Below are 27,510 nucleotides of genomic sequence, written 5' to 3' on the forward strand. Positions count from 1 at the left end.
GGCGAATTTTCATACCATATCTCAGCTGTAAGCAAAAGTTAAGTAGCTATGTAGGCTAAAAGCAATAGGCCTGTTATTAAGGACAATAGAGAAATGAGAATAATGACAAACCTTGTTAGAATTTTGATATTCTTATAAAAAAGCCCGTAGTAAGTGCAAGTATCGACTGGTGAATTCCTGTAAAATTTTTCAACTGACTTACCACTAGCCTAATTATACTAACCGTCGCAACTGGTTAGGAACTAGTCGTAACATGTCGACAAAACCCACGGGAATTCACCAGTCGACACTCGCAGCCACCATCTTTGATTCACAAACAGAAAGTTGAGTATTATAATAGACTATTTGGTAGCCCGTTCTTTATATATCGTATTTCGTATGTCTCTCTACTACGGTTACAGATGACGGCTTCGTTATCGAGATATGAGAGTATCTAATTTTGGCTCAAAGAGCTTAATTTGAAGTTAAAAAGTCAGCTGATTTGTGTTTATTTAATAAGCTTACCGAGAGAAATAATTATTTTTGTTTTATAAATTATATATATATAAAATTTTTTAAAAAGCAATATGATACAATCGTCAAGTACATAAAATCTTTAAAAATCGTGTCACCGAGAGCTTTTTGTCCCTACAATAGCCTTGTTTAATTTTAAGACGTTTAAGAATTCTTCTTTCGTATTTGGCCTGTTAGCTATTTTCTGTGGCGATGGTATAGATGGGTTTTTCAATTTGCTCTCACTACCCTCTCGACTGCCCATTTTTCGTTTAAACGTCACGCTTTTATAAATTTTAGGCTTTCTGGTGGTGCTTCTATAAGTCAGTTGGATATCATTTCGTCTTGATTGCTGACGCAGGGCTATGTAACTTCTCATATGGGCTGTTTGTGTACGAAAGTTGTGTCCGACGTTCGTTGTCGCTTTGACGTCCTTTTGTCGGATTGTTTGACTATTTGACGTGGTTTTATTTAAACCTTCAAACGACAGCTCCTTCGAGGCACGGTTAATTTTATGCAATTGTTTTTCCATAGTCATATATTTATGGACCGTCGATTCGACAACGTTTTTGATTGGTTGCGTATAGTCAATATCTTTCCACAGTGACCAATCATTTCTAAACGTTGGAATTGGTGCTGTTGTTGACGTTATAACTGTTAGTGTAGACGGTGGAGATATCGACGTCGTATGCAGTGTGGATTTCAAGGTTGTAATCGATTTTATTGTCGGTTTTACAAACGGCGTTAATAACACAGTCTGTTCTTTCTGAAGGTCTTTTCGCCTTGAATTATTTTGTTCAGTCAGCACAACCATTCGAGAAAATCGGACGTATTTACGTACAAGAAAGTTTTCCTTTAATAGAATATATAATTTTGAAATAAAACAGTAGTGAATTCTTGAGAAAGTACTCAAGTCAACGCCAATAAACGTTTGTACGCTAGAAAATGTTATATGCTTTTCATTTACATTCTCGTGCTCTAATGAAATGTCTTGGCAAGCGCTGTTTGGTAAAACATCCTTTGTTTTCACTAAATCAAATAATGTTGTCTTGCAACCATCTTCGTATACATTTACTGCAATACTACCCATTTCACATGCCTCCAATTCTATGTTCTCTCCCTCTCTCCTTAATTCTTCTACGTTTTCTGTTGTTATCTCTTCTTCTTCTTCTTTTACCTTTTTTTTATTTTCCATGTATTCACCATTCTTTAGAGTATCCTCACTGCATGTCGATTCAGTTTCATCATTTAGACTTTTCGATTCGGTCAACGTTGCATTTGGTTCAAATGAGATTTGAAAATACTTGGTGACTTCGTGCAAGGTAAAAATACTCGTATACGGCATATCATCTATTGCAACACAAAAAGAGGTATCCAAGAGTTTACTGCCAACATTCAACGCTGGCTCCGTACTTTCATTCTTATTCATTGTTTCCTAAAAACAGTTATATGCACGTACAGCTTCTTAATATGACCGCAATGAAAGAGTAAAACGAAAGATGCTTATTTGAAACAATGAGCAGTGGTGGCAAGCGATAGAACAGAGAAGAAACACAATGGTAGCAAATAATTTATCTAATATCTTTATATAAACTTGAACGGTCAGAACTGTCATAATTATAATTTCCAATATGTGAACTTATACTTTTTTTCGTAAATCCTTACTTTTGGCCTTCTCTTGTCTTTGCAATCATGACTCTCACAGTCAGTAAGAACATCCCAAGCATGCTCCCACTCGAGCTCAGAAGGGCTTGGAGTGCAATTCGCCGCATACAAGTATCTGTTTGGCGAACCAGGATATTTTTCCGATATTGTTTGCGTGACAACCACTTCTTTATCAGGAAACGTTGGTCTTTTGTCCATTATTACTAAATTGAATTATACATATTCCTCAAAAGTTTGCAATAGCATGGACAGGTGAAAACAATTCTGTATACTTCAAAAGAAAGGAGTTTCGCGTACGACCAATATTTTTTAAGTGGAAAGACGAATATTACATTGTGATATGTATGGCGTATGGCGTTTTTTCTTTCTTAAAACAATCGTGCGCACAAGTATTTCAAAAAAATTCTTTAAAACAGAGCATCAATTGCGCGTGGAAATCATCCGATGTGTAAAATAACGTTTTACGCACCTACATGTCTTCTTCGAGGATTTTTTGTCCTATGAACAACGAATATAAATATTAAAGTAATAGATACACTAATTTGGTTTTGAAGAAATCAACGAAGAGAAAAAGTTACGTTGAAATTTATATATTTATTCGAAGAATTTTAAAGTTATTAACACTAACCAAGCGAAGCAGACATATAAAGATCCAAGTAGAAGAATGACAGCCACTGGTATACCAAGCCATGCTGCAACGACTACATTTTCCCTTTTCTGTTCCTTTTCAGATATCTATAAAATAGTTTACGTTGCGTTACACACTGAGAAAGGAGTACAGAGAAATCATAGATCATAATAAACAAGACTGGAATTGTGCGTATATAGTTAACCAATCCTATCTCTTTTTCTAAGTGTTTACATGTGGTGACCTGATTCTAGACTGCCCTGGATAATAAAATGATGCTGGTATGTGAAAAAAATCTCGTATTAGCGAAGATTTTTATCTACCTTTTGATCGTTAATGTTACTAAGAACTGCAAAGTGAGTTAGATGTGAGCATTTGCACACTGTTGTCGTTTTGTTGGTGAAATCTACCCAACACCCTTCAGTAGACCAGCTTCCTCCGGTATTATCCCTAGTGACAAAAAGAAGTAAATTAAAGTGTGTTCATATTTTAAGCAAAAAAAACGCTTTAAAAAATGCTTAATGCAGGCTAAGGTCCTTTGCCTTGTACCTTAGGCTTTTTGACACAACCTATTAAATATTACCTGTCATTGACATCCCAAAAAACACACTTTGATTCAGCAGGATTTGATTCCTATATCAAAAAAGACATTCTGTCATGTTGATGTTTAAAATGTTTTTTGGCGATTGAAGGTATACTAGTTGCTTGGTCTATCAAAACATCCAAATTTAAGAATAAAAAAAGCTAAATGGTTAGTACTGGATATGAAAAAAATAAACTAAAGAAAAGAAAGAAATTGGAAAGTTTTTGTTTAACTGAAATAGACTGCAAAAAAATTTTCAGCACGTAAGATAAATTGAGGCAGTTAATAAAATATGGCTTATAAATGACTAAAAAAGCAAAAAATCTATTATAAATTTGGCTTATGCCATATTATTAGTATAACAGACTAGTCCATTTAACGATAACCTTTAAATGCTGTAAGACGATCGTAACAGTTGCATTGTGTTGGAAAGAAAGTTTTGGATGCACTGCACATGATATGACATTGCTGTTGACCACATAACCATCTGTAAAAATGACGTGTCTATAATGATAATTGTTAGGATCTGTTACAACATGACTCGATAGATTATACACGTTAAGAAAATGTCTTATACCTTTATCGTGAGCTATGAGTCACGGACAAAAAATGGCGCAATAAATTTTTAAGCTAACAATTTTTGTACACCTTAAAAACACACGCACAACAATAATTGTGTCTGACATGCCCAGGAAGGATGAATCAGGAGAATTTTAATGGAAAACATTTTGATAGATCAAATTAGATTAAAATCCGAATTTCTTAATTAAAATTTAAAACTATTACTGCATGTTACCTTTTTCTATTCCATCTGTGAGGCAAAAAATGACCCAACGTTTTAAAAGACATACTCGCGACCAGTGTAACTTCACCTAAAAATTTTTAGTAATTTGAATTAAAGAAGATCTCTTGTACAATGTGGACCATTTCGCACAATTAGAACCTAATCTGTAAATCGTCAAATGCTTGAACACCTCAAAAAGGTTTAGTCAGGCTGCACATATACACTCCTTCATCTGCCACCTTAAATCCCTATTTTGAAATGGTAGATTATAAATTATTTTTATTATATTCTTGTCTATGTGTTCTGTACCTACCGGGCTTAAAAACATTGCGAGGCAAAGTAATTGAATCTTTTCTTGCAGTCCATTCATTCATAAGAGGTACCATATTGGTAGGAAAGGTATAGTTTCTTCCATTCAGTTCTGGTTTGATTTTTGAGACAGCGAGTACTAAAATGAAAACAAATGTATATGTGGCACAACATTTCTTAAATTTACTGTTTAAATTTACGATCAGATTTCATCAAATAAAATTTCCAATCCATTATGGCCACAAGTTTTTTTATCACGAGGCAAAACAATAGGTTGACAAAAATCACACATTCCCCGTAGCTATGTATGGATGCCTGGATAGTGCTAGTTGAAAGATACTATGGTTAAAAGCCTGAACATCAAACAGCGACCCACGCATCATTGTAAACTGGTACCTCCATTAATTATACGAAACGAGAAAATAGCTTCCAACATAAGGATGCGTCGTGGTACTGAAACTGGCAATTTAGCAGCTATCCATTACAAATTAAAACTAGCTGTGATGATCCCTGCGATACAGTGGCTTACGGACCGTCTACTTCTAATCAGGTATCAACGCTCCTTTATGCTTGTGTAGCTTGTTATGTAAAAACCAAAAAAAATCCTCACAAATGCGTCTCTGTTTAAACAGCGGTATTTATAGATTGAATGTTGGTGGAGGGAGCTTCCCGATAGGCTGGAAAGTTTTTTGTAAAACTGGCTTAAATGCATTGAAATACTTTGATACATTACGACTCTACATGTGAAAAAAACCGGTAAAACATTTCTTTTCGCGAACACAAAAGATGTAGGTAGTCCTGTGAACAAAAATCTGCTATATTTTTCGTTTTTTTTCCAGGGCTGCTTTTACATCTTGGCTATAATAATCGCCATATTCTATTTGTCTCTGCGCAAAATGGTACCTCAAGTAGCGAAACACACGAAATGCGGTATATAAAGGACGCACGAACCACCGACTGGTATATTATGATTCCGCTCATAAAAAGAGAGTTAGATTTATTTCGAGCCACAGTATGAAACACACAACGAATAAGACATCAGACAGACATATTCCTACCATCTGGAGTTCCGGAATATATATACGAGTTTCCTGAAAATTTTGGTCTTACCCAATGTGGCAAGTGTCCTAAATGACCAGATTATATACTTACCTGCTCGAATATTTTATTAAAATGGTGTGTTCTATTTTGTAGGACACACACTTTAATTACTCAAATCGTAGTGGCGATGACTCAATCAGGTCTTGATGTCGTTAAAGACGATTTTCTAAGCACCGAAGACAGAAGATCATTACAAATTTGTTCAAAAAATCCTCCCGAACTTGATGCTAAAGAATTCCTCGAAGCCTACAAATACCTTTGTACATGATATTAACGGAGCAGTTTATTAACAACACGTGTTTTGTAAGTACATGAATTTAGCACGATCTTAAAAAAATTATGGCCAATCCGCCGGAAGATAGTGAAAATAAAGAGAGTGAGAGTTACAGTGAAGGAAATGAATAAAAGTTAATAAGTTTTAAAGAAAAAGAAAACTTGTAATTTAAACCCTTTACCACATGTCCCGTATTTTTTACCATTTTAATCAGTGTATCACCAAATTTACGGGCCCTAAAAATGAACACGGCATAAAATTAACCCGAAAAAGGCCAAAATCCGTTAATTTCATGCTCTGTTAACTTCCTGTATTAAGGTATGTTATAAAAAATTTGGATGGCGAAATTCTTGTTATGTGTTATTTATTTTAAAATACACCTCCATACTTCCATGACTCTATTCTTTGATATAAACCTTTAAATATAAACCACACCACTCTTAAAATAACTTCGAGGTGAGATAGGGGCCTTAGCGCGAGGTTGTAACAGTGTCTAACAATACATGTATTTATGACAATACAGAAACCAGGTATTCGAAATGCATTACGGTATACTGTGGTAGCTCTTCGTCATGCGAGATTTTGAATTTCATTTTTCAAATTCAATTTAAAATTATATTTAAAATAAAACCAAAATAAAAAAGGCAAATTAAAAGTAAATTAAATTGAAAGTAAAAATAGAATTTGAAAATTACAAATCAATTAAAAACACAATTTTATAAAGCGTTTCTTATGTGTTAGTTCTTGGCCACCATACACAAGAATTTAGCCCAATTTTACGTTCTTGTTATAAGCCTAAAGGCGGTGATACACGATCCAATTAATCAATTCAATTCATCGAAATTATATTGAGCATTAATATAAATTGAACAGATTTTTGATAATTTACTTTCGATAAAATGTCTTTAGAGAGTGAAGACCGAGTTGAACTCGCTGTTGTTACAGTTATTATTACAATAACTAAAATATTAAGAAAACGTTAGAAACAGAGTGTGTTATTTGTTGCTAAACGAATTTCGGTTAGAGCAAGAAGATTTTTTTAATTTTTTTCGATAAAAATCTCGTTAAATTCTTTTTTGTACATTTTTGAATTTTCCGCGCCCGAGGGCGTAGGAAATTCTTTAAAACCGTCGTTTTTTTCTTCCGGAGCATTTTTTGAGAAAAAAATCGACCCTGGGATTTCACGTTGGTCCGTCACAGATGTAAACTTCGTACCCAAGCTCCTTAACTACTGAGTCTAGTATTGACGCTTCAGGCCAAAATTGGTATTTTTTTTCGACAAAATTTGGCACAGTTAACAAACAAAGTATGCTGAACATAATGGTGACATAATAATTTTGATTTTTGTCACCTAAATGTCATTTTAGGCCAAAATTGGTCCAAAAATTAGAACTACTTTATTTTCAACAAAATTTGGAACAGTTAACAAATAAAGTATGCTGAACATGATGGTGACATCAAAATTTTGATTTCTTCTTACCTAAATGTCATTTCAGGCCAAAATTGGTCCAAAAGTTAAAACTACTTTATTTTTAACAAAATTTGGCACAGTAAACAAATAAAGTATGCTGAACATGATCGTGACATCAAAATTTTGATTTTTTTGTTACCTAAATGTCATTTTAGGCCAAAATTGGTCCAGAAATTAAAACTACTTTATTTTTGACAAATTTTGGCACAATTAACAAAAAAAGTATGCTGAACATAATGGTGACATCAAAATTTTGATTTTTGTCACCTAAATGCCATTTAAGGCCAAAATTGGTCCAAAAATTAAAACCACTTCATTTTCGGCTAAGTCTGGCACAGTTAACAAATAAAGTATGCTGAAAATGATGATGGTACAAAAGTTTGATTTTTTGTCACCTAAATGAACATTTCAGGTCAAAATTTATCCAAAAATTAAAACTGCTTTATTTTCGACAAAAATTGACACAGTTAATAAAAAAAGTATGCTGAAAATGATGGTCACATCAAAATTTTGATTTTTTGTCAACTAATGCCGTTTAAGACCATAAACGTTTCAATCGTAAGACTTTCAACCATGAATGATAGGCTGTATTTTTTGTTAGCAATTTCTTTTAAAATGTGAGTTTACTATGACATGTTTCGTTTTGTTTGTGTTTGTTGTAAGATATAATGTCACTGGTGTGCTTTATCTTCAGAGGTTCATGCACCAAACCCCTTCGAATGTTTGGCACAATAACACAACGAATTAGCAGGTTTTCATCAAATATTTTGGTAGCGCGCGGAAATTCTTAGAGCCCCCAGGGCTTCTTGTTTTGTTTTTAAACGTCCTCTAGTAATGTTTATTTTTGACATAGAAACTCACATTTTTCTGAGCGCACATTTGATGTACAGATTTTAAGCATTTTGGTTGGCTAAAAATCTTTGGATTAATCGAAAAAGTTGAACCGGTCCGAGTTTTTAAAAATCGAATTTGACAAGTCTGAGCATGCCGAAAGCATACGATTTTTACATGATACACGATCCGATTAATCGAATTCGATTAATCGGATCGTGTATCACTGGCTTAAAGCTAACTAATTTTTGAAGCGAATTAAAGCGAATTATTAAAGCGAATTGCCTTTTTTGTATTTGTGTGAAAAAATTTAGTGTGATTTTTCACTTAAATCCGCAGTGATATGTTCCGCACTTTCTGTGCCATCATTTGTCATTTAACAGACGAGGTAATTCGTGGCACACCACACTGTTGACGTAGGAAATTTCTACAACTTACCATTGATAAGACCAAGCAATTAGCAATTAAACATGCCGTGCAAATACCTTTGACAAATATTTCTTAAGAAAAGAAGCTATTTTCTTTTTCTTAATTTTTTTTGTCTGGTAAAAAACTTTATCTATTGACTAAGAAGCACCAAATTTAGACAAAAACTAAATTATCTAGAAATAAATTAAAAAATTGCAATGTTCCATAATGCTGAAGAAAACTTTCGTCAGGGAAAAAGCAATACTAACACATTGGTGATGACAGAATCAAAGAATTTTTTTTTAAAAAAAATTCCTTTCTATTCCTACGTTAAAATCTCTGATTACTGCAGATATATGACAACAAGAATTATTTTGAGTTATAAATATAAATATATTTGGTCTTGTACGTTTCTCTGAATAAGTAAACTTCCCGTCGATTTTAAGTAGTTCTCCTTTGCCTGTTTTGCTACCGAAACCGACTTTTCTACATTGTAAATGTTGCTTCGCCCCCTTCTCCCCCTCACTCCTTTCAAATACCCACCCCACCCATTTTATTCCACCTCTTTTCAACAATAATTTAGGCAACACGACATAGAGGGAAACACGATGTAAAACAAACATGTTAATACAAGACAATATATAATACAAAAATATACTTACAAATACTTCTCGTGATGACAGGTTTCATGTTCATTGGCCTGGGTAGCTGACCTGCAGCGCGCAAACCAATCGTGTCAAGAGAAATCATCAGCTTTGTTGGATCTATTGGGTTCTGAAAGAGGATTCTCAAGCTGTTATAATTTAGTTATCAGCTACAATAAGATACTCATATCAAAAGTCTTTACAAACAAAAGTATTAGGTTTATTGGAAATGAATTATCTCTTGTCTATTCCAGAGTCGTAATATCTTTCAACTATACACTTTAAATAAAAATACATTTGGCCTATTTGTTTTAAGGCAAAGATTAAAGTTGTTTTTGCGAATTTTTAGGGTTTCAGATGTTAGCTCGGTAATAGGTTAGGTAATGTCGAAAATTAAGCCAAATCATTTTTAATTGCACAATATTGTAAACTTCATTGGGTTATTAACTTCTTAAAATTAAGAAAATCTCTTTTTTTTTAAAATTTATAAATCGTGGTATTAAATTGTTGAACGCTAAAAGCTACGAATATATGTTATTGTTCAAATTCAACATGAAGCAGGGATTAATTGCTATGTCATGTTATCAGTTAGATAGAATTTCTATTTTTTTTCAAGAAAAAAATGAAACTGGATTTATCAAGAAAAAACATTAGACATCTAAATGTATTTACCGCTTTTGACGTGGCCCCCAGATTCTTCCATTCATCTTTATTTGTTTCGTCCAGAAGATTGCTTACAGACCGTGTGATACTCTAAAAAACAATAATAATCATAAGTTTTGAATTAGTATCCTTGAGAACGAATTAAAATCAGGCGTTAATGTTTGTACGTTGTATAAAAAACCATAAACCGTATATAAAAGTGTTTCAATACACAGTTAACTCCCGGTAACTTCAACACCACATATCTCGAGCTTTCATTATCTCGAACCATTTTCTTGGGTCCCTTGAACTTTCCTTAATACTTTCTTATAAAAAACTCCGGTTAACTCAAACCTCAAAACACTAGAACATTCGTTAACCCGACCCATTTTTCGTCCCACCTGTGGCTAATTTCTGCGGATAACTCGAACTTTTCACTCGAGAAAAGGAAATGAAATTTTTGTTTAGCTATTAACTACTGATGTAATATAGATAGATATTGTTGTCTGTCATAAAAAAAAAATTAATTTACGTGGGACTTGCATGCCTTTTCATCGACAAGATTGCAACTTTTCCCGGTAACTGTTGCCCCACCTCATTTTAAAAAAATCGCTTCAACTCGAACTATAATCTCGTTTAACTCGAACATTCGTTAAGTCGAACTATTTCCCTTGATCCCATGGAGGTTCGAGTTATAGGGAGTTAACTGTACGTTATACACAAAATATAGGGTTGTAACGAGAGGAACAGGTTAAAACAACAATGCAAATCAAGTAGGTTTTTAACTCTGCATCTAAATGTTTTTACTTCAGATTACTCAAAAAACAGGGTTTGGAGAAAATACTGCATGCTATGGAGAGGAGACGTACTCGCATGTCATCATGGTTTAACTTTTCGCTGGTTGTTTGATTGACGTATTTACTGATTGAATAAATAGCTTGCACAGCCTTTAATAAATCTCCACCAAATATCAACGAATTGTCAATGGTTTGAGTTGTGACGTCATCCAATTCCTGCAGCAGTGATCTTACGTTAATGCCACGGCCGAGCTGTTTTACCTAGAAAGAAAATTTGCGTTGTTTTTTGACGTGTAAGGTGTTTCAAATCTGTTCTAAGCAATTCCCATGAAGGGGAAAATGTTTAATCAAATATGTTCCTTACTTATCAGCATCACGTTGAAGAGAATCATGGAGAGTCTTGGTATTAGCATTTCTCACGAGCAGAAAGGTTGGTTAAAATTAAAATCCATTTTTATTGACTTTGAATTGAAGCAAATATCACATTTGTATCCGCAAGGACATAGAGAGATTAGTGGTAAGATAAAAAAAAATGCGGAAAAATATGGACAAGGGGTGAGAAGGGTAAAAATTTGACAAAATTGTGTGGACTTCTTTTATGGATAACCCCACACAAACATTGGATATTTTCAGTTTAATTTTTAGTTAAATTTATAATATAAAAAAGAGATTTTGTAATCATATTCTTTGTATATACCTCATATTTTAAAAGTTTGATAAGTGTTTATCAAATAAGTCAATGAGGTGACTCTTATTATTACTAACCTTTTAAAACAAACTTGAGATTTCCTTATTTTCTATTTTTTAGCGTTGAAAAAACTTTTGCATCCTGAAAAGTATCCATGACTCGGTGTAAACACACCTTTGCGTTTTGCTGATTTATAATTTCTAAAGGCATAATCTTTTGCAAAAATGCCTAATGTAATAGATCATTTAGAGAGTAGAATAATATTATATATTCCGTGCTAGTGACTTTCCAAGGTATTAGTAACACAATAAAGTGTTATACCAGCGCCCCTTTAATAGCCATTCACCAGAAAGTCCATGCAGCCTTTGCGGTCGCTTTCATGTAGGCTCTTACTTTCATGCCCCAGCGATGATGACGGTTTAAAAAATAAACACGTCAGTAATGGGTGAAGTGACAAGCCGTGAAGTTGAAGCAAAAAACGATATGACACAATTGACAGTCTAGTTACCTTGTCAAACATTCTCGAATAATCATGAGATATGCATCCACTGAAATCAGGTTGTTCCCAGTCTCCTTGTTGGTTACAAAGTCTCTTTGCTTTACCTAAATTTAAAAGTAAATAATTTTGTAAAAGTTAATGCAGAGGGCAAAATTTTAATCTAACCAGGCGTGCACAACCAGGTTCAGATTGTTGATATACACTGTGGTGGAAAGTTAAACTTTACTTTGTCAAGTTGTCTTTATAATCTCTCACCTAAAGCAGCCCGCGGACAATCTCTCAGAGCAACAGTACCAGCAAGTGTTTTCTGCCACGGAATGCCAGTGGCAAGTTGTTTCTTGCAATACAACTCTTGAGTGACATTAGATCTACCATATCTTGATTTAAAAAACATCAGTCTTGTACTCTTCTTACTGGCAACCAATGTTTCGCAAATTGTTTTGTTTTGACATTGCACTAAATGGCAGACCTAAAAGAAATAAGGGGAAAACTTTAAAGCATCGATTTTACAGAAACATTTACAGAAAATTTGGTGTTGTTAAGATGTAATAATTATTATGACTTCCTTCATACAACCTACGAGATATATTTTTGTCATCAACCAAAAAGGCATCTCAATTTATGTATTTTATAACACAGATCCAGCTCTGATTCTCTCAAAGATTTGACTGATTAGGTTAGTTAGGTTTGTTTCGTTGGATTATCTTTGCTTATGTGGACGCAATTCCGAAAATGTTTTACCTTTCTATATGCATACAGCATAAGTTTAAAATAAAATATCTATATTTTAATGCTCGCGTCTGTCTGCCTGCCCCGGACGATTTCCCGTGGATTCTTTTTTTAAAGCCAAAAACAATGCCTGTTCCGGAAACAGGAAAAACCTTTAAATGACCAGCTGACATCATTTGACAATTGGAAGAAGAAAAAGTGGAATCATGCGCATATTTTATTTAAGATTGTAGCTAGCCCATTCCTATGTAACTCTACCTCTAATCTTATCAATCTTTTTGCTTTGATAGAAGAGTTTTGGATAACTACTACAAACTTTCCTTTTGACTAAGAAATCGTGAAGTTAATTTTTTAGCTATGCTAAAGGTGAATTCACATGGGCATAAAGGTGTAAATGCATATTCCTTTCCAAAATTGTATGAAAAGACAAATGAATTAATATAAGAAGAAAATAAAAAAGGTAAGAAGCTTTAAATGTTTTTGTGCATAAAAAGATATAACAGTGCATATTGTCTTTCGAGACATTTTGACAGGCTGCTGTAGCACTAAAGAAGTCTGCTGACTAAAGCTAAACAGGTTTTCTTGATTCATTTCGAACAAGCCACTATATGCCTACACTTTTAAATCTACCTAAATGTTCACTTTTCTCCTGACAGAAGACCTTGTACTTTCAAAATCGCCTTCAGCACATTGACAGACCCACATGACTAAAGCCTCTCCAGAATTTAATCGTTTTTATAGCTGGCCAGAACGGACTGATCAACGCTTGTATTTTTACATTATACTTACAGTAAAGTTTCTGGTGGGACTAATTATCGTTTTAATATATTTGTTACACCATGTCATTAGTCAATAACACATACCCCATCCTCCAACGCAGCAACGGCGCAATTCTTGATATGACAACATTCCTTGGCACACTCGTGAAAGTCTACCTTGGGTATTTTAGAAAGCGTGTCGATTTTATCGTATTTGAAAATCTTGTTATGGACATCGGCTGTTAATACACAATCTGAAAAAAATAAAAAATAATATTCACTTTATTTAAACGAAATGGTTTTAGAAAGAAAATTGGTGAAGTGATAGGAAAAATATTATTCGCCCCTTTTCCAGTAAGATCAGTGTTAGCATATCGACACAGTCTAATTATTTTACAGTGTGATCATTTATACCAGTCCAGATATATAACAATCTGCGCTTTTGTTACCATAAAGACGATTGTGTTTGCGACACAAAAAAAATATTTTTTTAAAATCAATGAAACGTTTTTTCAAAAAGAAGAACAATTTTTTTTAAAAAACTCAAGTGTGTTTTGGATCTTGCGTTTCTCAAAAGTTTTTGAATTTCATTATTAATAGTCATTTTACCACAAATACCCCTGCTTTTTTACCGACCGAAATGCACGCGCATTTAAAAACCTGCAAACTTTTGTAAACATTGGAAAGTCATCTATAAAAAAATATCAGCATTCTTTTTGTAAAATATGATTTAACACGTTTGACTCGCTTTCCCAAGATCTCTCTATTGCGAAGGTAAGTCAGTCTTGGCATGATCGCCTTGATTCTACCAGGAACTCGGTTAGACAAGATGTGTAGGGTATTAGCGTATGTTTTTACCTTTAGGTAATTCAAGTGCACTTTGTTTTTCTTTATCTTCTTTTTCGTGTTTGTGAATCTCATGAGGGACGATTGTTTTAAGAGTTTTATTCTCAACTGAAAAATAATAAGATGATACTTGCGTCTGATCAGGAAATATAAAGCCTTACTGTTCCTACTAGGCTTTTTGGGCGCCTTTAACCAGGAAGGAAAGGGGGAGGTGCAGATTGTGTCCCCAGATTGTAGTTTCCGATCCAGATATGTGAAACTTTGCTTGTCTATAGTTCTTTTATATACCTACAATTTGACATACAGTAATCTCATTAAATAATCACGGCTTAATTTTTGACCACAGTAAATGTCATTTCAGTAATCTCAATCTAGCCATGTATAATTAATACACATACTTTAATCCCACTACCACCTGTCATGGGTTTAGTCCCAGGACCAAAAATAATCCCATATGAAAAACAAAAATTAGGAAAGGAAAAAAACAAATTGATTTAATTAATTAAAGGACTGAGGGTGACACAATGCCCCCCACCTAGTACAACATCATACACAACATTAAGAAGCATAGCAAAAAATAAAGCTAAAACTTACCTGGTTCATCATTTATGTCAACATTGTCAAAGAATTTTTTTAAGTCGTCTTGTTCTCTTTTTGGAACAGGCGTTGTTGACTTCTGATGAAACTGTTCAATTGTGTTAGAAGAGCCAGCAGTGTTATTGTCATTTTCATGGAAGAAATCATCAAAAACTTTCTTGTGCAGTTTTGTAGGTTTTAGCCCATGTATTGGTTCTGTTTCTTTCGGCATTATTTTGTTAGGTTTTACGTTAATAGCTACTTTTGGAAGATTGTGACGTTGCGATGTATTTGTTCTGTTTATCGGTGGATTCATAGTGCTTTGTTTTTGAAGTTTCTTTGTATCCATGAAATTCTTTGTTTTTTCAATAGGTGCGATTTTCTTCATTGAATTGTCAAGATCGTCCAAAAGTTTGTTTGTGGTTTGTTTGATCCTCTGTGGTGTAGTTGGAAGGTTATTTTTAACTTCTCCAACGCGTTCGCCAATGTTGTTTTTAAGTTCATGTAGGTTGTTTTCTGGTTTGTTTATTGCTTTCTGTTGATGAATCACAGGCTGTTCCTTTAGCAACGCGTCGCCAATATTTAATTTGTGAATATCGACATTCTGGACACCCTCAGGTACGCTTGTCAACCTCTCTATATTGTGTGCAACCATAGGGAGACGATTTGGGAGAATTCCACCTGTATTAATTTCATGTTGATTTTTTTTCTCGTTTAACAATTGATTTTCAAATTGAGCATGATTCTTCTTTTGTGCAACAGCATCAACATCTACTTTCCTTATGTTCGTTTTATCATTTATATTTTTTATATTTTTTATATTTGCAGGAGACACAGGAGTGTTGATATTCAGTTGATGTGCAACTAATTTTGGATGAATATTTTGCTGCGCAATGTGATTCATTCTTGCACCAGGAATTATAATTGGGCTTAACGTATTTGTTGTTTTGACAGGAATCTGATTATGAATTGTGTGATTGCCATGCAAGAGTAAACTAGATCCAGTTAATGCATTCAAATGCTTGCTCAAGTCATGCGGTTCTTTTTTAATCAACATACTTGCCTGAGGTTTTTCATTTATTTTCAATACACCATTTTTATTTGCAGTTTCTGGTATTCTAATGATAGTATCTTTCTTTGGTTGATGTATTTCTATTGGAGATAGATTCTCAATATTTGGTTTCGCTCCATTGTTTAAATCTTTTAAAGGTTTGTTGACTACTGTTTTTTTTTTCAAACTTTCTGATGCAGTTTTATTCTGTGGTATCTTTGGCGGTACCTTTAGTATCACAACAGACTTTACTGAAGGTTTCTGCACATTTGCAGTTGGTTTTGCAATATTTACATTAGGTTTTTGCATAACCTGTGTATTCTTTATCGCTTTCGCCGGTTTTTTCTGTGTTGGAGGAGCCAATGTAGTAGTCTTTTGTGGCAGAACTTTCTTCTTCCTTCCATTTGGTGTTGGCGTTATTTCATTTAACCTATTTTTACCTGTTGCTATCCCCATTGGTTTTTTGTTAACTGCCCGATTATTAATTTGTTGAATGCTCGCCTGTTTTTTGGAATTTGAAATAACTTTTGCAGTAGGTTTGTGGACTGCAGCTATTTTATGTTTCTTATTATTAGCAGCAATGTTTGTATCTTCATCACCAATTGCAATATTTAATGTGGGAATTTTCTTTTTATTGTCAACCTTGTTTTTGTTAATGTTGTTACTCTTGTTGTTGAGATTGTTGTTGGTGTTACTGTTGCCATTGTTAATGTTCTTTTTGTTGTTGTTGTTGTTGTTTATCTTATTCTGCATTTTATTTGTTTTATTAACATGTTTGTTCACATTTAGCATATTTAAAGTTGCTTTATGATGAAGGTCATGAGAGGATATAGTAGAACTTGATTTCGACGTTGTTTTAGTAGACTTTGTCGATGGATGGTTCTGAACTTTATGATTAGTAGGTTTATTGGTAGGTTTATGGTTGACAGAATGATTTAGTTTTTCTGGGTGTTTTTTCGTTAGCACAGTAGTATTAAGTACGTGTGATTTTATCTCAGATACGTTTGTTTTCAGTTTCTTATTATTAGTTCGTTTTGTATCAATTTCTATCTTTATTTGATTTCTTGTTGGCTCGATATACCTGGAGATATTTTTCACACTATGTCCTTTTGTATTAGAACGTTGCTGTACAATTGGAACAACTCTTTCCTTGTGAGCAGTTCTGTTCACATGTTTTAGTGTTGTGATGTTCTTGTTCTTGACGGATGCATTTACGCGAACTGTGTGTTTGTTTTTTGATTTCTCTTCAGTATATTTTGATTTTGTTTGATTTAAGTTATTGCTCATAGTAGAATTTTTGTTTTGCAAAACAACATTCTGTTTTCCTTTTGTCGTTGTGTTAGATATACTTACCTTTTCAGAGGAAGCGTTACCTGCAGTATCTGGCAGTGCTGAATTTGATTCAAAAAGCTTTTTAAATTTTTTGAATTCTTCCAGTAAGTTTTCCTCATTTCTATCCTTGTTAGAAAGTTTTGAATGTTCAAGATAATTTGTAGCAATGCTTGTAAAGTTTTTCTTGTCTAATGGAGTAGATGATGGAAGATGCTTTACAGGAAAACTATCATCCTCTTTATCAGGAATTATTTGATTCTTTTGAGTTCGTCCAATTTTCTTCATTTTAGATTTGGAATCTCGACTTGAATTACCATTAATTTGCTTTGTTATTTTATTCCGTTTTTCATTTTTCTGCAATCTTTTGTGGGATTTAGAAGTTTTTATCACTTTAACAGGTGTTTGGGGAACCTTTTTTATTTTTTCATACATTCCTTCGCCTGATTCGGTGTCATCTATATTTTCCGCACTTCCTGAACCAGAACTTTCAAACGTATTCGTTTTAGTTTTATTCAATTGAGTCTCAGTTTCAATGTACCCACTACCAGAACCAGAACTTTCAAATTCCTCAACTTTTTTTCCAATCTTTCTCTTCTTTTTCTTTTTCTTCTTCTTCTTCTTCATCTCCTCTTTTTTATTCTTCTTTTTCCCTTTCTTCTTTAATTTTTTTTTATTTTTATGATGAGATTTTTTGCCTTTTGATTGTCCAACTTTGGATTCTAATTTTTGTTCCAAGCTCTCAATTCGTTTCAGCAAAATGTCTTCCGTAGGCTTTTTTGTGGTTTTTGACGACGAATGAGCAGTTGTCGATGCGTTTGGCGAATGCTGATTAGTTGTCATGGCAACAGATGAGGTTGTTGTTGTTGTTGAAGAACTGGTCACCGTCGTAGTAGTAGTCGAAGTTGTTGTGGTGGTAGGAGCAACAGTGGAGGTAGACGTTGTTGTACTAGGCATAGTTGTAGAACTAGAACTAGCTCTTGAGGTGGTGGTTGTAGTTGGCTGATAAGGAGATGTAACCATAGGTTTATCAAAACCTATTGCTTCAGGAGACAACTTTTCTTGTTCTTCCCGAGATGTATCTTCGCCTTCCGTATCAAGGTATACTTTTGTTCTTTTTGTAGCTTGATCCGAGAAGAGGGTCATACTCTCCTCATCCAGGTTGTTGCTGTCAAACTTGTGTTTATGCTTATGGTGCTTCCTTAAATGCTTACCTACAGGTGTATTATACGACATTACATTGGTCGGATGCAAGGGAACGGATTCCTTAACTTTTCCCATTTTTTCATCATCTAACTGAGAAATGCCAGAATTTATCTGATGCAGTAACTGATAATTTGGAAAAAATTCATGATTTTTGGGCTTTTTTAGTCTTTGCTCATTTTGCTTTTCCTCTTCTTTTTCGTCATCAGCATCATCATGATCATCATCATTATCACCATTTTCTTTTGTCTCATAATCGTGGGATTGTTCGAGATTCTTGTGTTTTTGATGTTTTCTGTGCTTGGTTTTCTTGTGTAGGGACTCTAAAATAAAACAGAGTTGAAGAAAAAAGGGTATCTAATGGAAAGGAATCACCAGAAACGATAGATCCAAAAAACGACAGGAATAAAAGAGATTTGTTGCCTCGCTTAACCCTAACCCTTTAATAAAGTATTACACCACTAGAGGTTTCTTAGATGCGTCGTACGAAAATTAAATAAACCAAGTGTTGTTTTCTGAAAAAATTTTCATGGAATTTCTGTGCGAATCAAGTCTTCAGACAACGAGCTTTCTCATCAGTTTTTCTCTTTCTTTCCTCTTGTTTGCGAGTAAACAAGCAAAGAAGAGAATAGAAACATCTGTCTTATCCACATCTAAAGGTTTTTGGTTTATAAGAGTTCATTGGAAATCAGCGTTGAGCCAGATAAACTTTGTGCACTTGCTTACTAACTTAAACAAAACAAACATTACCTTTCAACTTCAGTGCAACAGCAATACTTGAATGCGGTAGCTTATCTCGTACCGAATGACAATTTTCACCGAGCGAGCACATCACACCATAACATGAATTTTTAATCGTGAATGCTAAAACACATTCATCAGTCCCACAGCATTGATCACTGCACGCCAGCAGGTTGCTTTTGTGAGGAAGTTTAATAAATTTAAAACCTTTTTTTCGACTGGGGATAAACGATTTTTTAAAATCAGCTGCACATGTAGGATTTTCTTCATCATCTTCAGAGGCATCGCTGTCATCTTCTTCTAGAGACCTTTTATTGTGCTGGGATAAAAGTGATGATGTGGTACTGCCTACACAGAGAAACATATTCACCATTTCCAATACTCGATGTTATTTTTAAGGCTTATCTTTGAATTGCTTTAAGAAAACCTTGATGTAAATATTACTTTGATTTAGTTCATAGCTATTTATTGCGTTACTAGGTCATTTGGAATAGAAGTTGCGCGACACTGTAGTTGTTTTATTTTCGTAATTTAAAGTACTGGTCGATGGGCTCAATCCAAGCCGGGTTAACAGGGACGCTGTTTTAAACTTATGCTGAGTTCTTCCGGTGACAACAACAAAAATGGGCACTTAGCATTAGGATAGAATTGTTGTCTTAAAGAAGATCTCTAATGACCGCAATAGTTGCCAACGAAAGCTGTTTAGGGGTAAAAGAAATATCAATTGCAAACAAAATTGTAAGAAAGGCTACCTATAGGAATTGCATGTGAAAATGTCGATCTTCTGTCCACTCTATGTCCTTCGAAGTCACCCAGTTGTTTAGTGATGGTTGCACAAAGTTTGGGATGTTTACAATGTACACCAAAACATTGTTTCTTCGAGAAAATAGACACGTGACAGTTGCGTTTACCACAGCAAAGACGATGACAATGATCCTTGTCGTGAGAATGCCCAAACATGATCAAACTGAAAGCACTTTTAGCTTGCTGTTCACACAATCCATCGAGATTTGCAGTTACTAAAATGAAATGCAATTACTAAAATGGAATGCAATTACTAAAATGGAATGCAATTACTAAAATGGAATGCAATTACTAAAATGGAATGCAATTACTAAAATGGAATGCAATTACTAAAATGGAATGCAATTACTTAAATGGATTGCAGTTACTGAAATAGATTGCAGATACTGAAATGGATTGCAGATACTGAAATGGATTGCAGATACTGAAATGGATTGCAGATACTGAAATGGATTGCAGTTACTGAAATGGAATGCAGTTATTGAAATGGAATGCAGATACTGAAATTAAGGATACATGAAACACCTATTACCCATGTTGAGAATACTGCATACATTTAAGAAAATAAAAGTATATAAAAATACATATTTTTTAAAAGCCAGATAAACTTCCTATCGAATAGTGTTTTCTTTGTCATAAAGTAATTAACTGGGAAGAGTTAAGATATTATAGAACACCTTTTTCGAGTTGCAGACTCTCGAGCCTAAAATGTATTTTTTTTACCTTTAAACCAACTTTTTAACGATATGAAAATAAAAAATATGACAAAAATACAGAAATTTGAAGCTGATGACATAAAATTCACACCATAAAATATACACCACTTGAGTACAGTGTTTCTGTTTCGCTTTCAAATGTCCAGATTATTTTTTTTTTATGCTTCTTCGTTGTACTTTTTTACCTTTAAACCAACTTTTTAACGATATGGAAATCAACAATATGACAAAAATATTTTAAATATTCCCATTTCGTACTTATTTAAATGTAATGTTTATTTTTATATAATTATTTCTCGCTGCAAACAAACAAACAAACAAACAAACAAACAAACAAACAAACAAACAAACAAAGAATGACGGGTTTGGGTAACGACCCTTATTGTAGTTTTTGAGGGGGTTGATTTGGCCGTGGGTTATAAAAATTTGCAAAGTTTACGCCTCTACAATATTTTCTCAAGTAAGGTATATTGCAATCGCAAATACAATTCATTGAAAAGATAAGGCCTAACTTCCTTAAAAAATTGACTAGGGACGATATGAACCTCGTCCTTAGGGCTTTTTGTCTCTAACCAGCGTTGTGCTTATATATACGGATATACAAAATACAGCACAATAATGCTGAAAGAAACAGCTGATCCTGGGATCGAGGCTGGGGACATATTAAACGTAGTCAGGATGCTGAGAGGAACAAACTGAATCTTGTTCTAACATAACATGTTAAAGGGTCACCTAATAATGAAAGACTTAGTGTTCGACATTTTTAATTTGATTGTAGGTTTGTATTCAAGGATATTGAGGAAAATTACCGAAGATAAATTTTTGGTATATCTATTTAAATTTCAACAAAGAATATCTCCTTGAAAAGATCTAAAACCATATAATTATTAAAAACTGATTTTTTATCGTCCCTTAAATAGTTGGATTTCTTTTTTTTTTGAACTTCAATGGTGACATCAGCATAATATTTCAAATTATGTCATATGTGTAATCAACAAAATAACTTGTTTCAATTTTAATCTTTCTATCCATTTCTTCGTGAAAAACAGCTACGAAGGAAATCCGAATATAAAATTCGTAATCATAGATATCAAGTTAAGGGACCAGCCTAATGTTCGACCAATCATTATTAGATATCTACATCCAACTTCTGCCAATTCGAACTTTTAAACCAGTTAAAGAAATAGGCCAAGTTAACTAACATTTAGGTGTAGAGCCCTTTTTACGTCGAATTTCAACGAAAATGAGATGTCAGTACAAGTTAAAACGATTTCGCAGTGAAGCCTTGAACACAGTTGCGCAAGAGTGCTGGATAAAGGTACAATCTTGGTGATGGAGAGGATGTACAATGCCCTTTGGGGCTAAACGTAGCCAGAAGGGCATACTGAATAAAACAGGACCCAGGACCTTGATTCTTCTAGAGAGTCCTGGCTCCTTCTTTAGGATCCTGGGTTATGGGTCATCCTTTAAGGTCATGTGTCCATGAACCAGTATGCCATCCAGAAGGAGTAAATTTATAAATGCTTTCAGTAAGGAATTGGGCAAAATGAAAAAAAAAAATTGTTTGTTTATTAAGTTCTTTAATTCGCTTCTGTCTTTTGGGTTACTTGAAAAGATATTTTGTAAGGGACTAAACATTGACTTAAAATAACCATAGTCACAAGAAAAAAAGATAGTCTAGCAACAAACAATAGGCCATTGTTCTATGTTTTTACGGCTGAACTATAGTGGCTCCCAAACCTCCGATCCTGCACAGAAGTTCAAAATGGCGCATTTTTTGGGTGTTGTGTGTGCTTAGTTTGGTGTTTTTATTTCGACTTTGGGTGTTTTTCGTACAAGATTTTACTATGCCTGGTGAAAATTGTACTATATATGGATGCTCTGTATCGAGGAAAAATAAAGACATCAGTATTTTCAAAGTTCCGTTGCCAAATAATGAAGTAAACAAAAAATGGGGAAAGGAGCTCATCAATATCATCACGAAATATAGGGAGGTAGATGACGAGCTGAGACGTCGCATTTCCACGTCAAGTTCTCAGTGAAACTGTTGGCAAAGTTCTCAATCAGTTTGGTCCACCTGAAGCAGCTGGTACTGCACAATTTTGTCTAATGATGGATAGTTTTTTTGACTGCTTGAATGTGAAAAACACTGTCGAACATGAGTTGAAGAGAAAACCATTTCTAAAACCTTATCAGTCAGTTGATGATGAACGCTTTGCATGGTTGGACGGTTTTCTCTCCTATTTCACCTTATGGAAAGAGTCAATTGAAGAGCGTGGTGATAATTTTACAAAAAATGCCAAATCAAATATGTTTATTTCCTGGCAAACACATGAAGGGCTTAAGATTACAGTTAACTCTCTCAAAAAAGTAGTGAAATTCCTTTTACAACATGGTGTACCGTACATTCTTTCTGAACGGTTTTGTCAAGACGATCTGGAAAATTATTTTGGTAGGCAGCGTGCCATTGGATAGCGACGTGACAACCCATCGGTGAGAGACGTTGGATATAATGACAATACCATAAAAGCACAATTTTCTGTAAGACCAATTGCTGGGAATGTACAAGGATGTGGTAGCAAATTCAACATGATAGATGACACCCCATTACCAAAAAAAAAAAGTCTACACTTTGAATGAAGCACACAACAAAACGGCTATTTTTATAGCCACACATTTGAAAAAATGTTAATAATTGGCAATTTTATCTAGTTCTCTTTATATTGTGGGACTGGAGATGCTTTGTTCTATCATTGGATCATTTTAGGAGATGGTTATTGGATGAGTATGTATGTTTATTTTTTCTATGTCCCATCTATCTATTATTTTGTGAAAGCTATTAGCTATGGAAAAATTGCAATGTTGTCACTTTTTCAAAACGCGTCAGAATTACTCACGCATATATTTACAGGAAAATCAGAGGAATCCTGATATCTTAAATTGACCGTAAATGAAGTAACAGGATTTCTCACACGGCACCTCTAAATCGTACTGTGAGGGATCCTGATTTTTGTCTGAAGTTCAACCAGAAGAAAAAAAAAAAAGGAATGAATTTTTATTGTGATTTTTAGCCATGTGTAATGTTTTTTTATCACATGTGTGGCTATAAAAATAGCCATTGTGGCAGATTTTATAGTTCATGCCTGGAACTAGATGAATCAGTGACCCATGTCTGCTGCTACTGGCTTTTTTAATTTCAGTTCTCAATGATCTTTTCTTTGCAAGTTTTTTAGCAGCCTTATGTTTTTCACGTATGTCTCTAGCATAGGAAAAGCTGCAAACTCTTGTAAACATAGTAAGCATGTGTTCCAGAAGATTCATACTGACTTCTTTACTGACTTGTGGATCAATGGTTTAACAGACACTTTTGAAATTGGAAAGTACAGAACAGTTTTTGAGCATATTTTTAACAAGGTCTTGACAATTTAGTGTTGTGCTGAAATTTGAAGTTTTCAACCGAAACATTTTTTCACATTCTCGAAAAAGTTCTTGTATTTGTTTGTTCACTCTCCACAAGCCACCACGGTCGCGTATATTGATCAATGTCTGTGAATCATCACAGTCAACTTTGCATGCTTGTAGGATTGATACAGCCTGTTTGTTGAATTCACTTTGTTAAGACTTTTTCGAAAAACGGAATTTTGTATAAAGCTTGTGAACAATAAATCCAGCCACATATTGCAGGCTTTTTTGTTCATTCTCCGAGATAGGTGTTACAGCTTCAGTTACAGAATCGACAACTTTATCATTACCCGAAAGATGAATTAAAACATGATTTGCAAGTTCTGTTAGAATAATATTGCTCAAAGTAGTGTCCTCAAATTTTGATGGAAGCAAGTTATCTTTCAATAGACCATAAAAGTTTGCATAAAAATCTTCTGCATCACCGTTATACTTTCCAATGATTGGCTTCAGTTTTTCCCAAAGTTTGACCGCATCATCATTAGAAACTTTGAAATCACGAAACACTTCCCTGGTTGATTTGGGTAAACATTGATCACCAAGGCATATCTCAGCACTCTTCGTGATAAGTACTTTCAACTTCAAAGGGTGTAGCTTTTTCAAAATTTGTTCTTCTTTAGTAAGTTTTGGTAATGAAGGACCAGCATTCGTCGATATTTCAGGAGTAACTTCAGTAGTGTGTTTGACATTGCGATGTCTAGTCAGGCCACGTTGTGATTTACAAATTTTATCACAATCCTGACAAGGATACCCAACTTCTTCGTAAGCTTCCACTTCCGTTATCACAGCATCTAATTCCAAGTAAAATCCACATCTTCATCAAGAAAACCGCCTTCAAGTAACTCAAATAAATCATCAAGATCTTCGCCTGCAAGGTAGTCTCCTCCTGCATGCGCCGCCATTTTGAACTTCTGTGCAGGATGAGCGGGCCGTCCCAGGCTGATTGAGGATAGTTCGCGTAAACAATGCCGACGGTCCACGCAACTAGACTATCTTTTTTTCTTGTGACTATGAAATAACTGATACATAATCCAACAAATCGAAGTTCAGGTTCTCGACTGAGTTTTATAATAAAGAAGTGCCAAAGTAAATAATTCGAGATAAGAAAAGTTCAAGTTCACTGTTTGTGTTGACTGAAAGTCAACCGTATATGCTTTTTATTAAGCACTGCGAGACCGAAATTTTTTTTAAAAAATGAAGCATTGAATAGAAAACCAAACAAAAAAATTGCAAAGCTGCATCACGAAAATTGCCTGAAGGGAATAAAACTACAGGCACACATTAAAGGGTTTCTCAGGCTCTTCCTCCGCTATTTTAGTCAGAGAATTAAAATCTAGGGTAAACACTTTTTTCTCTGTATTGACGCAATGGTATTCTTTAAGTTATGCATTGAATAGTTTAGATAAGCAAGGCGTATGAAAACAGTTTCAGAAAAAAACCCAATAAAGAAGGCATGGGAAGTTGTTATGTTGCTTTTTAAAGGAGGTTTATTCCATGTATATTTAGATGCATCAAGAAGCATTTCAATCTTTGTACACATGCATAGCCCACCTGAGTATACTGACACGGGGCACGCGTGCGACTTAACGTGCAGCTAAACGTGCAATTAGTTGGGAGAATCGGAAATCACGCGACATGGTGAAAAAAAACGTAACAACTAGGAGCGTTCAATAAATTGAATTTATAAACAACAACAATCAAACTTACCGTATAGAAAGTTCGCAACAGATAAAACAAACCATGGTATTATAAATATTCTAATTCCAACCATAATAATAATTAAGCTGTTGAATAGTTCACATTTGATTTGATGTTGCCATAGAGTCAACCCTATCTATTTCCCTGTAGTAAGAATTGTAAATCGAGTATAAACATTATAGGGAGAGTCTCCATGAGTTTTTGTGCAGGCCTCTGCAGCTGCACGAGCTCAGATTCGGCATAATATTTTCTGTGAAAATCAACCAAGCAGGACGAAACATTAGTTGCGCTTATAATGGCTTAGCAGGGCGTATGATTTTAACATGTTTAGCATGGCGCGCGAAAAATCAGAAAAATAATTATCGAAATTAAAACTTGATACTTTTTTCTGAACAGTATTGACTGTTTTTCTGCATATAATATTCCAAAAAAAATTTTCAGTTTATATCAGTCTAAAATGCTTAAATAACCGGCCTAAATATTCCTGGCCTAAATATTCCTGACCTAAAACCTTTTTTAAAACCTACATTCCAAAGTTTAAATGTTATTTTCTAAATCAACCTCGTTTCCAGTGTTTATTTTGAATTGGCTGAAAGAGAAAGGAAGCCTCTTTGGCTTAAAAACAAACGAAACAAAACACAAATATGATCGACGACCTACCTAAAGGAAAATAATTTTCGCGAGAAATTGTTTGAAAACAAAATTTAATTTTCGCGAGAAACAATTTTAACGAATTTTGTGAGAAAAGGATTTGTTGACATTTTGTTTCTCAATTTGTATCTTTTTCCAAGAGCGTTTATGTAGGTGAAATTCACATACAAATTATATTTAGTTCTACGCAAATCAAAAAAAAAAAAATTGCTGTAAATGATAAAAACCCGCGAAAATTAATTCCTTTAAACTACTTAACTTATTATTCGTATTAATAATTTTTATTGGATCTGTGGATAGAAATACCACGGGGAGACACCATCCAATTATAAAACAAAAGTTCCTGGTTTAAAACCTATTGCTGAACACCTATTGTTAACCTATTGTTAACAGAAAGCTGGATTCAGACCAAAGGATAGCCTTTTTCATGCAACCTGCTTCCATGGTCTAATGACTAAAATAAAAACAGACCTAAACGAAAAGAAAAATATTGATCCAGAAAAATTATTTCTTGGAGATTTTCAACCATACTTACAGCTTTTATTTAAGTGGTATATTCCATTTCCAGAATTAGTGGCCGTCCAGCTTGTTGAAGTTTAAGGATTTATAGTACCCTGTAGCTGGAGTGTTAAAAAACGAGCTATTCGTTACCTTAAGAAAAAAGTAAAAAAGAACGGACTAAAGTGACTTTTTTATACCCTTAAGTTAAGGTTTCAAAATATATATCAACGTTTTTTTCTAAAGAGGAACTTTAAAGCTTCACTCATTTAGGAACGGACAGAACGACAAATTAAAACAAACGTTCAACTTACCTTCGGGAAATTCTAATTTGATTTCGCGAATGTTTTTCACTTCCGCGATTTATTAACAAACTCGCTTTTCGCGAAAATTAATTATCGCAAAGATCTACACCAATTATCTTCTGATTTTTTCAGCACTTATATTATGGATACGTAAATTTTAACTATAGCAGTCTTATGTCACCCACAGAAAAAAACAAAAAAAAACACTGAAAAAGCAGTAAATTATGAAACCAATTCTTTTTTTCGCGAAATTTATTTCTCAGCGTGCCTGAATCTTTCTTTTAAAACCAATTTCGCTTTCATGTTTATGCTAATTGTATCCAATTG

General features: G+C 34.0%; 1 protein-coding gene and 1 long non-coding RNA gene across 4 annotated transcripts in view; one reads left to right on the forward strand and one right to left on the reverse strand.

The window, feature by feature from the left end:
• The window catches only part of LOC130641856 (uncharacterized), a 37,370-nt gene extending 26,608 nt beyond the window's left edge, over positions 1 to 10,762 (forward strand). For 2 of the 3 annotated variants that reach the window (XR_008982513.1, XR_008982511.1), the window contains exons 4-5: positions 4,763 to 5,865; positions 10,645 to 10,744. This is a non-coding gene — a long non-coding RNA (uncharacterized LOC130641856). Of the gene's footprint in view, positions 1 to 4,762; positions 5,866 to 10,644 lie in introns of all 3 variants that reach the window. The other variant, XR_008982512.1, reaches the window with a different exon arrangement.
• On the reverse strand, positions 113 to 26,691 carry LOC130641854 (uncharacterized). Its single transcript, XM_057448852.1, has 20 exons — positions 25,739 to 26,691; positions 19,802 to 20,068; positions 19,059 to 19,397; positions 14,744 to 18,631; positions 14,162 to 14,257; positions 13,409 to 13,557; positions 12,072 to 12,285; positions 11,826 to 11,920; positions 10,702 to 10,890; positions 9,863 to 9,943; positions 9,209 to 9,320; positions 4,466 to 4,600; positions 4,165 to 4,240; positions 3,755 to 3,872; positions 3,369 to 3,418; positions 3,109 to 3,235; positions 2,786 to 2,892; positions 2,627 to 2,655; positions 2,158 to 2,360; positions 113 to 1,927 (listed from the first exon to the last, which is right to left on the reverse strand). Exons 1-20 carry the CDS (start codon positions 25,800 to 25,802, stop codon positions 608 to 610), a joined length of 7,659 nt encoding a protein of 2,552 aa, XP_057304835.1. The 5' UTR covers positions 25,803 to 26,691; the 3' UTR covers positions 113 to 607.
• Between the last annotated feature and the right edge of the window lie 819 nt (positions 26,692 to 27,510).

This window comes from Hydractinia symbiolongicarpus, chromosome 4 (assembly GCF_029227915.1).
Source record: "Hydractinia symbiolongicarpus strain clone_291-10 chromosome 4, HSymV2.1, whole genome shotgun sequence".
Lineage (NCBI taxonomy): Eukaryota > Metazoa > Cnidaria > Hydrozoa > Anthoathecata > Hydractiniidae > Hydractinia > Hydractinia symbiolongicarpus.